The 14522-nt window shown below is 34.8% G+C and overlaps 1 protein-coding gene across 1 annotated transcript in view; it reads left to right on the plus strand.

Moving 5' to 3' along the window:
• The window catches only part of THUMPD2 (THUMP domain containing 2), a 156886-nt gene that overhangs the window by 18161 nt on the left and 124203 nt on the right, over nucleotides 1–14522 (plus strand). The window contains exons 5-6 of the mRNA XM_053711911.1: nucleotides 10149–10201; nucleotides 12204–12291. Coding sequence (XP_053567886.1) covers nucleotides 10149–10201; nucleotides 12204–12291 — 141 coding nt within the window. The remainder of the gene's footprint in view (nucleotides 1–10148; nucleotides 10202–12203; nucleotides 12292–14522) is intronic.

Genomic DNA, 14522 nt, shown 5'->3' on the forward strand with positions numbered 1-14522 from the left:
AAGTTCAACAATTTATAAATTAACAATTTAAAAATGGATGTACAATTAAATCAGAAATTATCAATCCCATAACTAGAGTTATTGCTAGTGGGTAAAAATATGGCTTATTCAATTAATTTATTTATTTTATTTATTTATTTATTTTAGGGGGATAAAAATTCCTTTTTAATTACTAGAAAAATGAATTTATATATATATATATATATATTGTAGAGGAGGAAAAAGAAAAAGACAGGGAAATAAAAAGAGTGAAATAAAAATACAACAAAAAAGTGGCATTTTCAATATTAGTAAAAAAACTTTAACCACAGAGGAAGAAAGAGTGTTAAACTTAGGCCTTAGCTATGCTCCCTCTACGAGATTAAACAAATTCAACACACACATACATGTGAGCCAGTTTGTAAGGAAGTTAACCTTGAAAAAATATTTCCTACGGGATCCAATAGAGAGAAATTGGCAACAACCAAAAGAGACACCCACCATATCGCCTATGGCCTCAAATAGTAACATAGTAATACCACAAGTAATTCATTCAAAAATGAAACCGAAATCCACTTTTTATCCGACAAATGAAAAAGGAAGGAATATTGAATTATTCGAAAAATTGGTTCAGGAAGATATTAAGAAAATAAAAACTAACAATAAGATACCAAAAAATTTAACTTACAAAGAAAGAACAGTTCTTAAAGAATTGCAAAATGATACCAGCATAGTAATTAAACCGGCAGATAAAGGGGGTGGGGTTGTAATCATGGACAGAGATAAATATATAGAAGAAGCACAAAGATTACTTAATGAAGGGGATACATATCAGGAACTAAAACTAAATCCAACCAAGAAATTTCTGGGTGAACTAACCAAATTATTAGAGGATGCAAGAGAAAAACAAATTATAAATAAAAAAGAATTTGATTTTCTATTTACAAAATTTCCAAAAATACCAATTCTATATTTCTTACCAAAGATTCATAAAAATCTAAATAATCCCCCCGGTAGACCCATAATATCGGGTATTAACTCCCTCACCTCCAACCTCTCGAAATACATAGATGGATACCTACAGGGCTATGTTAAAAAATTACCCTCTTACCTAAAGGATACCACTGACATCTTGAAAAAATTAGAGGTAATTAAGTGGGAATCACACTACACATTAGTTACATGCGATGTTTCGTCGCTTTACACCAATATAAGTCATGATTTGGGACTGATGGCAATCTCAAATACCCTAGATAGGGACAACAAACTATGTATGGAACAAAAGAAATTCATAGAGGATGGAATAAAATTCATCCTAGGCCATAATTATTTCTCATTTGAGGACAAATTTTACATTCAAAAGAAGGGAACAGCTATGGGCACAAGATTCGCACCCAGCTATGCCAATCTCTTTATGGGATATTGGGAGGAAGGTTTCTTCCCTAGGCATAGTCTGGGCGCGGATCTTGTGCTCTATAGCAGATACATAGATGACCTGTTCTTTATATGGGGGGGTAGTGAAACTGATCTAAACACTATTCTGACAGATATGAATAAAAATGAAATGGGACTATCCTTTACCAGTAACTATAGCAAAAGCCAAATCACCTTCTTGGACTTAGATATCGAAATTGTAGAAAACCAATTAATAACCAAAACACATTTTAAAAAGGTGGATGCCAATAATCTAATCCATTATAACAGCTGCCACATGAAAAAGTGGAAAGACAATGTCCCTAAAGGGCAATATTTAAGAATTAAACGGAATTGCTCAAGAATGACAGATTATCAGGATCAAATAAAGATCTTAGAAAGGAAATTCTTGGAAAGAGAATATAGTCCAGAAGTAATCAATGAAGCTAAACAAGAGGTAGATAAGAAAGTAAGGAGGGACCTCTTAGAATATAAAACAAAAGATATCAAAGAAAATCGAGATGAAATTAATGTGCCCTTTATAACTGAGTTCAGTCATGACAACCTAAACATCCAAAGAGTTTTAAAAAAACATTGGCACTTAGTACAAACTGATCCCATCATAGGGGGAAAAGTGGGGGAAAACCCAAAAATAATATATAGGAAAGCACAGAATTTGAAGAGCCTACTAGCTCCCAGTCAATTGAAAAGCATAAAGAAGAAAGACACTCAAAGGTGCCTAGACGGAAATCCTTTAAATGGTTTTTTCCCCTGTTTTAGATGCCGGGCCTGTAAATTTAGTAGTAAACAAAAGATTTTAAAATCAAAAAGTGGAAACTTTACTTTCAAAATAAGAGACACAATTAGATGTCAAGATAAAGGCGTTATTTACGCCATTCAATGTTCATGTAAAAAAATTTACATAGGAGAAACAACCAGAATGCTCCGTGAAAGGATAAGGGAGCACCTCTCTTGCATAGATAGGGGTAACCTTGACCCTTATATCTATCGCCACTTTAGGGAAGTACACAACAACAACCTTAAAGATTTTAAATATTGGGGAATTAAAAAAGTTCACCCCGACTGGAGAGGGGGAAACTGGGAAAATAAACTCCTAAAGGCAGAAGCTGAAATTATATACCTAATGAATACCCTCCAACCTGGAGGCTTGAACTCTGAGATAGACATTTCCCCCTTCTTATAAAAGTCTCTTACAATATGCGAACATTTTCCAGGTTAAATCAGCCACTTATATAGAAAATACTCACATACATTAAATAAGCAATAACATTTCAATTTATCTTGGGCAAAGATAGTACAAGCCCTATATAAATTCATTTTTCTAGTAATTAAAAAGGAATTTTTATCCCCCTAAAATAAATAAATTAATTGAATAAGCCATATTTTTACCCACTAGCAATAACTCTAGTTATGGGATTGATAATTTCTGATTTAATTGTACATCCATTTTTAAATTGTTAATTTATAAATTGTTGAACTTACTATCCTTTGTTGAAAAGGAATATGTATATATCGTTAATTTTTACCCTCTAACAATAATTCTAGATATGGGAATGATGATTCTGATTCTTATATTTTCGTTTCGTCCATTTTTAAATTGTTACAAATTTATAAATTGTTGAACTTACTATCCTTTGTTGAAAAGGAATATGTATATATCGTTAATTTCTACCCACTAACAATAATTCTAGATATGGGAATGATGATTCTGATTCTTATATTTTCGTTTCGTCCATTTTTAAATTGTTACAAATGTATAAATTGTTGAACTTACTATCCTTTGTTGAAAAGGAATATGTATATATCGTTAACATTTACCCACTAACAATAATTCTAGATATGGGAATGATGATTCTGATTCTTATATTTTCGTTTCGTCCATTTTTAAATTGTTACAAATTTATAAATTGTTGAACTTACTATCCTTTGTTGAAAAGGAATATATATATATCATTAATTTTTACCCACTTACAATAATTCTAGATATGGGAATGGTAATTCTGATTCTTATATTTTCGTTTCAGTTTAGGTAATTTTAAGTTTGCACGATCTAAATGTATATTATCTAATAAAGGCACTTTAGAATTGAAATATATAAGTTGAATTGTGTGAATGCTAATAAAGCAGAAATGATAAGTTCTCTTCCTTGTGTATCATGTAACTAAATAACAACACAGAAACAATCATTACCAACTTAAATAAAGTCCACCTTTACATTGGAAGCCACACAGGTGTTGATAGAAATCAAAAGGAAATGAAGGAACCAATCAAAACACATTCATACCTTTAAAAAGCCAGAAGCTAGCAGGATAAGCATTCTTGATAAAGCCCAGAAGGGTGAAACGCGTTGAATGGGACCTGCTACACTCTACTAAACTTCATTTACTACTGTCACAAAGCTGTGTGACCCTGCAACTTTAAACTTTTCTCCTGACCCTGCAAGTTAAAATCTACCTTTGGTAACTTCAGGGAATACGGTGTTACTGCTAAACACTGACCAAAGATTTCTTCAAACCTTAAGAAGTCTGAGGGAACCCAGATGAAAACAATATTTGGGCTATAAGAAGAAAGGAAAACAAAAAAAAGGATAACTACATCACCAGAACGGATCATCACCCCTGACCTCTGAATCAAAGAGAAGGTCAGGTGACTTATCAGAAGCACCAGGAACAAACAGTCTGTGAATCCCTCACAGTGAAGATAATCAGCGGTTGCAACCAGGACAGATTAAGGTACCTCTACACTAATTTGCACTACGTTTTTTAAAACACGCAAACTGAACTTTAAAGACATCAAGGTATTCATCTGTTAAATTAACCATTTCCATTAATCACGATTGCTTTGGCACCTAAATCAGAATATTGGCTGTTTTTTGCCTTTTTAACTATCCAGCACACCTGAGCCAATTATATGTCCAAGGAAAGTAACTGTGTAACTTTATAACTGAATTTGTTACTGAAGAACTGTAAAGCTATTAGGATTGATACATTTGTGCCTTTTAAATATTTAATTCACCATTTATCTTAGAAATTTGTTGCTTGCCATATGTTATCTATAGAATTAATTCCTTTATACCTGAAATTCTAGGATTATATGGTTCTAGTCTGTTTTTATAAGTGTTGTATAAGGGAGACGTCCCTTTATTAATTAGGAAAAGCATTTGCTGTTGTTTTTATGTGTTATAAGAATTTTTAAATAAAATAGATTGTATAAAACATAAATTAGATTGGTATCATCATTTCCTAGCTTTTTTTAGCGCTGCTAAATAAACCCCATTTTTTCTTCTTATCCACCATTTAGTTCTCTTTGAGGGAAGAACTTTTTTAGCAGCAGGAATCCACCTTTAGGCGCTCCTATCACACTACACATATATACACCTAACACCCTAACATGAACCCCGAGTCTAAACACCCCTAATCTTACACTTATTAACCCTAATCTGCCGCCCTTGACATCGCCAACACCTACTTTATACTTATGAACCCCTAATCTGCTGCCCCCAACATCGCCGACACGTACATTATATTTATTAACCCCTAATCTTCCTCCCCCAATGTCGCCGCAACCTAACTACACTTATTGACCCCTAATCTGCTGCCGCCCCCAACGTTGCTGCCACTATAATAAACATATTATCCCCTAAACCGCCGCACTCCCGCCTCGCAAACATTTGTTAAATATTATTAACCCCTAATCTGCCGTCCCTAACATCGCCGCCACTATACTAAATTTATTAACCCCTAAACTTAAGTCTAACCCTAACACCCCCTAACTTAAATATAATTACAATCTAAATAAAAATTCCTATCATTACCTAAATTATTCCTATTTAAAACTAAATACTTACCTATAAAATAAACCCTAAGCTAGCAACAATATAACTAATAGTTACATTGTATCTAGCTTAGGGTTTATTTTTTATTTTACAGGCAAGACGAATGAAGGTTCCTTTAAGTGACGTTATCCAAGATGGCATCCCTTAGATTCCGATTGGCTAATAGAATTCTATCAGCCAATCGGAATTAAGGTAGGAATTAAGGTAGGAAAAATCCTAATGGCTGATCCAATTAGCCAATAAGATTGAGCTTGCATTCTATCGGCTGATTGGAACAACCAATAGAATGCGAGCTCAATCCTATTGGCTGATTGCATCAGCCAATAGGATTTTTCTACCTTCATTCCGATTGGCTGATAGAATTCTATCAGCCAATCGGAATCTAAGGGATGCCATCTTGGATAACGTCACTTAAAGGAACCTTCATTCGTCATGTAGTGTTCTGATGAAAAGGATGCTCCGCGTCGGATGTCTTGAAGATGGACCCGCTCCGCGTCGGATGGATGAAGATAGAAGATGCCGTCTGGATGAAGACTTCTGCCCGTCTGGAGGACCATTTCGCCCAGCTTGGATGAAGACTTCTCCCGGCTTCATTGAGGACTTCGGCCCGGTTGGATGAAGACTTCTGCCGCTTCCTTGAGGATGGATGTCCGGTCTTCAGAACTGTAAGTTGATCTTCAGGGATTAGTGTTAGGTTTTTTTAAGGGTGTATTGGGTGGGTTTTATTTTTAGGTTAGGGTTTGGGCCTGCAAAAGAGCTAACTGCCCTTTTAAGGGCAATGCCCTTTTCAGGGCAATGGGGAGCTTAGGTTTTTTTTAGATAGTATTTTATTTGGGGGGTTGTTTGTGTGGGTGGTGGATTTTACTGTTGGCAGTTTGTTTGTATTTTTTTTTTTTTACAGGTAAAAGAGCTGATTACTTTCAAGCAATGCCCTGCAAAAAGGCCCTTTTAAGGGCTATTGGTAGTTTCTTTTATGCTAGGGTTTTTTTTATTTTTTTGGGGGGGGCTTTTTTATTTTGATAGGGCTATTAGATTAGGTGTAATTAGTTTAAATATCTGTAATTTGTTTATTATTTTCTGTAATTTTTTTTTTGTACTTTAGCTAATTTAGTTTAATTTATTTAATTATAGTGTAGTGTTAGGTGTTAGTGTAACTTAGGTTAGGTTTTATTTTACAGGTACTTTTGTATTTATTTTAGCTAGGTAGTTATTAAATAGTTAATAACTATTTAATAACTATTGTACCTAGTTAAAATAAATACAAACTTGCCTGTAAAATAAAAATAAACCCTAAGTTAGCTACAATGTAACTATTAGGTATATTGTAGCTAGCTTAGGGTTTATTTTATAGGTAAGTATTTAGTTTTAAATGGGAATAATTTAGGTAATGATAGGAATTTTTATTTAGATTTATTGTAATTATATTTAAGTTAGGGGGTGTTAGGGTTAGGGTTAGACTAAAGTTTAGGGGTTAATAAATTTAGTATAGTGACGGCGATGTTAGGGACGGCAGATTAGGGGTTAATAAGAGTAGGTAGGTGGCGGCGATTTTAGGGACGGCAGATTAGGGGTTAATAAATATAATGTAGGTGCCGGCGGTGTCTGGAGCGGCAGATTAGGGGTTAAAAATTTTTATTTTAGTGTTTGTGATGCGGGAGGGCCTCGGTTTAGGGGTTAATAGGTAGTTAATGGGTGTTAGTGTACTTTTTAGCACTTTAGTTATGAGTTTTATGTTACGGCCTTGTACCATAAAACTCTTAACTACTGACTTTTAAATGCGTTAGGACTCTTGACTGGGTAGGCTGTACCGCTCACTTTTTGGCCTCCCAGGACAGACTCGTAATACCGGCGATATGGAAGTCCCATAGAAAAAAGACTTTACAAAGTTTACGTATATTGTTTCGCGATAAGGCCAAAGAAGTGTGCGGTACACCTATACCTGCAAGACTCATAATAGCAGCGGTAGTGAAAAAGCAGCGTTAGGACCTCTTAACGCTGCTTTTTTACCTTAACCCACAACTCGTAATCTAGCCGAGAGACTTTATATTAGCATCCCAAATAAACCAGCATTGATTGCTGAATATGTGTACAAAATATCAAATCCATTGTATGTATAACAGCACAAAACAGCACAAAATGCTTTTATTAAATAAACATAGTAATAATGAGTAAGTGTGTAGATATTAAATATAAATAACAATATAAAAAAACACTTGGAAGATACCTTGGCTGGCAACACCAAATAGTAAATAGCCACCAAGAGTCCTGTATTGAAAGTGTAAATAGTTTTTTACACGGCTCCAGTATAGATGGTGTAAATCCAGTAGTTGTATAGGACCAATGTTAATTCACTATGTAACATCACTATGAAATAAAAAACATACAGTATATGGAAAATATGTTAGTAGCTAGTGCAAGTGACTTGTATTATCAGTGCACCAGGTTTATTGAAAACTTTTATCATACTTCATACTGAAATTCCTAAAACCGCAATAAGAGTTGAGCTTACAGATAGCTAAACAACTAATTGCTTTCTCTTATAAGCTGAAAAACCTATATATTTATTTTCAATAATTGTATTTAGACATAATTATGCAATTTTATATAATAAAAGAAAGTATTTTATTATGATATAATTATATTTTGTAATCAAATATGCCTAAACATATAACAACTCAGTGGAAAGTTTCTACTACTGTTATTTATTTTCTTACCAATGAACTAAAGAGAATGAGGTAGGGATAAATTGACAAATTTTGAGACTGCTAATGGGATCATTGTAAAATCTTTTTAAAATATCAATACAATAATTTATTTGGCAAAAAAATAATTAAAACCAGAGTTTAATTTTAAGTCTGATTTACAAAAGCTGGTAATATTACAAATGTAATTTTTTTGTGACATTATATATGACATTGTCAGTCAAAGACGGAAATCTATGATATCAGTTAGATTACTGTGCAAAAGATATATGAAATCTTTGGTAACATCAGATATATCTTTCCGATTGCAGTGTTTGAAACCATTGTGATTTAGTAAAGTTAAAAGGACACTGTACTCAAAGTATGTCAACCATATAAAAAAGCAGCAAATAAACTTATTTTTTCCCCAAGAAAACAAGATGCCAGGTAAAAGCTTTTACATTGAAAAAGGAAGATAAAACATCTGTGTCAGTTGCTGTACTTTCTAGACATACCTCCCAACATTCCCCGCAAGGTCAAGGAACTTGTGGGTTATATTCCCCTTTCATGATTCAATCAGAGCATACCATTTTTACAGCTTTCCATTTTACTGCTATTATAAATTTTTCATTCTCTTGTTGAAGAGTAAACCTAGGCAGGCCAATAGGACATAAGTAGGCACATCCAATTTGGGATATTGATTCAAATCCTAACCTTAAGTCTTACATTAAAAACAGTGCACAATGGTGGAATGGTGGCACAGTTGTGAATCCTTCTAGGAACACTAAAGTCAAAATTAAACTTTTCTGATTCCTATACGGTATGCTGTTTTAAGAGACTTTCAAATTTATTTTCATTATCAAATTCCACACAATCTTTTTATTTGCACACTTTCTGAGGCACTAGCTACTACTAAGCATGTGCAAGTGTTTACAGGGTATATATGTATGAGTCTGTTATTGGCTGATGGCTGTCACATGATACAGGGGCCCGGCCAATTTAAGTAAATGTTTAAACTTGTCAGAAAAGAAATCTATTGCAATTCTAATGTATTTAACAGTCTTTTTAAAAAGCATACAAACAAGAAGAGTAAAACCTAACTTACTGGGTAGCTGGGAAAGAAGTAACTTGAAAATCTTAACTTCAGTCTTCCAGACCCATTTATCAAAGCTTCAACTGAAAACTTTCTATAATTAAGCATCAAATAATGCACAAAATAGGCTACTCAAAGTTTTCATGCTGTCAATTTATAAAAAATAGTCCAAAGTTCCGTTCAGCGATAAACAGTCCCTGAAACTTTATTACTCCGTAATTTCATTGGAATTTTGCTAAATTGATCTATCTAGATATTTAGCTAAATTGATCTATCTAGATTCGACCGATTTTTTTTTTTTTTTTTTTTTAAAGATTTATTATACTTTCAACTTGTACATTCACATATCAAACTACATGTCAGACCAGGGTTTCAATCTGCGAGCTTTGAGCTGGTGAACACCATAGGAAACAATAGGATGCACACACAACTAAAGTGAAGAGGACAATAACATCAATACTATGCTTATACAATTTATTTAATGTCCCTTTAACTTCAAAACTCTTGTACAAACTGTCATAAAAATATTTGCATCAAAATCAAGATAAATACCATATATTACTCTCTAAGAGTTAGTAATAAACCATTAGATATAATAAGATTTATAGTACAGACAACAATACTATATGTAATACTGGCCCTGCAACGCTAAAAGATTCTTATAAAGGGATGCATCATGTGATTCATATTGTATCTGTTTTTTGTGTTGAACAATTGATAAATTGAAGTATTCGCACCATTGATGCTTTAAAGTTATCAACAGAGTGCTGATCATTGTAGCTTTGTTGACGCAAGAGTATTAAGCCTTAGTTTTGATACATTTCCAAGTCACATGTATAATCACTGCAGCGAGGTTCAGCGGACGTATTGAGACTGCTGATTGTCTTAATGTTGAAGCTTTGATAAATGGGGCTTTTCATCTCATTTATTAGTTCCAGTAAGATACATTTTGGTTGTTCCTTTACCAAGCATCTATGTAAAAAAGCTAGTCCCACAATAAAGTCAATATTGTATTGGTTGCTCTCCTAAACATGCCATCCTCCCACAGTACACTCTTGACTTGAAGAAATTTGTATATTGTTATTATTGAACAAAAGACATAAACTTTCAAATGTATTTATTTTAGGTTTTCGTGCATCTGAATGACAATTATACAGTAGTGGGATTACCTATAATGAGGTAAATATATTTAACTTTTTTATAATGATTCTGTGTATGTTTTTGTCTTGGCAAGCTGCTGGAGAACATTTAAAGAATGCTATCTTGTTCTGTCAACATAGTTCATCAAAGCATTTGTAGTGTTATTTGGCCCTATTTGTGTTGCTGAAACAAGTTTGCATGGTTATATATATTATTCCTAAAATTGCAAGCCAGTATTGTTTATAGCAATAATCAACTCAAATTAAGAAGTATAAAATATATGCATTTCTGCTAGTTTTGCTGTTGCTCATGATCTTGAATAGTGGATGCCTGTAATTCACAATCTTTTCAGTATTTGCCTCATTGCTTAATTTTGAATAGCTCTGTATATGTTTAACCGCATTACAAGCAATAGGGCAGTAATACAATAGTATTATTATTTTATGTCACTCTTAGGACCCCCTGATTTTACAGAAACATCTCCCCTACTGGTCAAGTTCTCTAGCACCCAAAACAACATAGCCTCCTCAACAATCTCAAATAAACCAAAAGAGACTACTTTATTGGTAATAAATCTGGCCACAGCATGTTTATTGATTACACAATTGTAACATAAGTAAATTACCATAAATCTTACAGAACATGTCATAGTATAAAGTCTTTAAACAAGCTGCCTGTGCTAGTCTGACTTCCTACGTCCTTACACACAAAGCTGTACCTCATAAATACCACACCTACGAATCTCATACCCAAAGAGCTGCTCAAAAAAACTGCTTTCCCCTACTACGCGAGGCAAACCCATCATCAAAAATTGTCCATTCTTACAATGCCTTAAAAGAAAAAGGAGTATCACCCTTTCTACACGCTTTAACCATAAAATTTGCCTAAACCAAACAATTGAAATTTAGTTAGGTGAGATGCCGATGCTGTCTACATTACCACAAAGTGAGAAACAAATCATTTTCCTTGTTCAGAGGAGGAATGCCTGGTATTTTGGGTCTGGACTGACCTTGTTAGGCGGGATCAGACTGATATACTTCAGGATAGTTCTCCTCTGTGAAAAGCACAATTGGGCCAAAAGAAGCTACTCTCAGGTGGTAACTGGGCCATAGAACAAGCTACTGAGTAGTTGTTAGAAACAGAAAGAGAAGCATTCTTCCAGGAACTATTTGTATTATAACCCAGGGGAAAGTCTCTGTAAGGGTTAAACCAGATGTGGACTCCTTGCTAAATGTGCCTAGAGAGATATGGGTGCACATCAATACTGAGGCCCAAAGAAGGCAGAACTGATCATTTGTGGTTGCCATTTTACTTGTTCACAGGAGGGTTGCCTGGTGTTTCGGGGCAGGACTGAACTTGTTAGGTGGATCAGATTCTTCAGGAGAATTCTCCTCTGTGAAAAGCACAATTGAGCTAAAAGAAGCTATTCAGAGGTGGTAACAGGGCCATAGAACAAGCTACTGAGCTGTTGTTCGTTCCTGAAAGAATGCTCATTATTCTGTTTGTATTTAGTATTAAGTCCCTGAAGAAATTCTTCGTAAGGGGGTAAAGGGGGAAACCAGATGTGGACTCCTTGCCCAAAGTGACTAGAGGGATATGGCTGCACCTCACTGAAGAGGCCCAAAAGAGGCCTAAATGATCATTTGGGGTTACCATTTTTATTGTTCACAAGAGGGTTGCCTGGTATTTCAGAGCTGGACTAAGCTTGTTAGGTAGGATCAAGATGATACTTCAGGAGAGTTCTCCTCTGTGAGAAGCACAATTAGGCTAAAAGAAGCTTCTCCCTGGTGGTAACATGACCATAGAACAAGCTACTGAGCTGTTGTTCGTTCCTGGAATAATTTTTTATTTTTGTGTGTGTATATTGTTTTCACATGTGCCACAGAATTTGAGATACCTGCAGTGTCACCCATAATTAGAAATTAAAGCAACATGCTACATTTAACTCTCACAACATTGCTGTTCCAATTGAACTTACATCTTGCATTTGAAAAAAGATATATATTGAATTACATAATAATAAATGTTTAAATTCCTGCAGGCACCCTTTGGCAAGCAGAGAATATATACAGCGTACAGGTCTGAGATCTACCACAGCCTGGGCCATGACTTCACTTGCTGAAGTCAGTGTAAGTGAAGTTATTTGTTTATGTTAAATTCCCATTTTTAATTTTAAACAGCTTTCTTGTATTTTGTCATTTTAAAGTCACAAAAGAGTTACAATTAAATTGAAAATGCATTATCTCCACAGCTTAAAGGGACATGAAACTCAATTTTTTTATTTGTTGATTTAGTCAATTGTAAACATTTTTCTAAATTACTTCTATTATCAATTTTGCTTTATTTTCTTGGTATCCTTTCTTGAAGGAGCAGCAATGCACTACTTGAAGCCAGCTGAACACATCGGTAAGCGATTCAAAAGAGCCATACATGTGCAAGCACCAATCAGCAGCTAGCTCCCTGCTTCTAAGCCTATCTAGATATGGTTTTCAACAAATGATGCCAAGAGAATTAAGCAAATTAGATAACAGAAGTAATCTAATTTAAAAATTAGATAACCGAAGTAATCTAATAGAAATAAAGTGGAAAGCTGTTTAAAATGTTATGTTCTATCCAAATCATGAAAGAAAGGGATATGAAACCCAAAAATTTCCTTTCATGATTTAGATAGAACATACATTTTTAAACAACTTTCCACTTTATTTCTATTATCAAATTTGTTTCATTATCTTGTTATCCTTTGCTGAAGGAACAGCATTGCACTGCTGGCAGCTAGCTGAATATAGTTAGCCAATCACGAGAGACAAATGTGTGCAGGCACCAATCATCAGCTAGCTCCCACTAGTGTAGGATATGTGCATATTTATTAACAAACAGGGATACCAAGAGCACAAAACACATTTGAAAATAGAAGTGAATTTAAAAGTGTCTTAAAATATCGGGAATCATGCAAGTTTAATTTTGACTTTTCTATCCCTTTATGATAAAATTACTTTACATTTAAACAAATTCAGAGTACACAAACCCTATATTAATGCTTTTGATATTCAAATAAACTCAAACTATAGTAGTATAGAAAAAAAAATAACACAGAAAAGTAGTGTGGTTAGCATTTGCATTTATTTGTTTTGTTTTTATTGGTTTTAAACATTTTAAAACTACACAGGAACTTTTCCCTCCCTATTTATTTTATAATACACAATACACCTATGCTACTATAGTTACTATGTAACTATATGAGTTATGTTCACTATATACAATATATGGGATGGGGCTATTTTAAAAAGAATGTGATGGTTTTCCAAAATAAATAATTAAACGGATAGTAAACACCAGGGGCGCGATCCGATATACGGCGCAGGTTTTGTCGCAAGCGTGGAAACCTGTGCCGCCCGTAATTTCAGCTCGCAACTCGAGCTATCTCATATACGGCGCCGTCAGATGCTAAAGTGCCGTAAGTCTGACAAACTAGCGATGTCCAGAAATCTGTGTAAGTACAAATTTCTGGAGTCGCCACTTTAGAAACTGCCGCCACATAAAAAACCTGACTAAGTTATTAAATCTCCCGTACTGTCTAACACGCCTCCAAAACATAGCCCGACACGTATAGCCCTCTATCCGCAATCCCCCCTCTCACTCCTAATAATAAATATATTAACCCCTAAACTGCCGCTCCTGGACCCCGCTGCCAGCAACATTATCTATATTACCCCATAATCTGACCCCCTACACCGCCGCTAGCTATATTAAATGTTTTACCCCCTAATGTGAGCCCCCTACCCCGCCGCCACCTACATTAACTATGTTACCCCCTAATATGATCCCCCTACACCGCCGCCACCTATTTAAACTATATTACCCCCTAATATGATCCCCCTACGCCGCCGCCACCTATTTAAACTATATTAACCCCTAATGTGATCCCCCTACACCGCTGCCACCTATAATAAATGTATTACCCCCTAATATGATCCCCCTACACCGCCGCCACCTATATTAAAATTATTAACCCCTAATCTAATCTCCCTATACCGCCGCCACCTATATTAAATTTATTAACCCCTAAAATACTAAAATATCCCTACCACTAAACCTAAGTCTAACCCTACAAATAGCCCTGAAAAGGGCCTTTTGTGTGGCATTGCCCCAAAGTAAACAGCTCTATTACCAGCCCTTAAAAGGGCCTTTTGCGGGGCATTGCCCCAAAGTAACCAGCTCTTTTACCAGCCTTTAAAAAGGCTTTTTGCGGGGCATTGTCACAAAGTAATCCGCTCTTTTGCCTGTAATCTAATCCCCCTACACCGCCTCCACCTATATTAAATATATTAACCCCTAATCTGACCCCCCTACACCGCCGCCA

The sequence above is a fragment of the Bombina bombina genome, chromosome 4 (assembly GCF_027579735.1).
Source record: "Bombina bombina isolate aBomBom1 chromosome 4, aBomBom1.pri, whole genome shotgun sequence".
Taxonomy (NCBI): domain Eukaryota; kingdom Metazoa; phylum Chordata; class Amphibia; order Anura; family Bombinatoridae; genus Bombina; species Bombina bombina.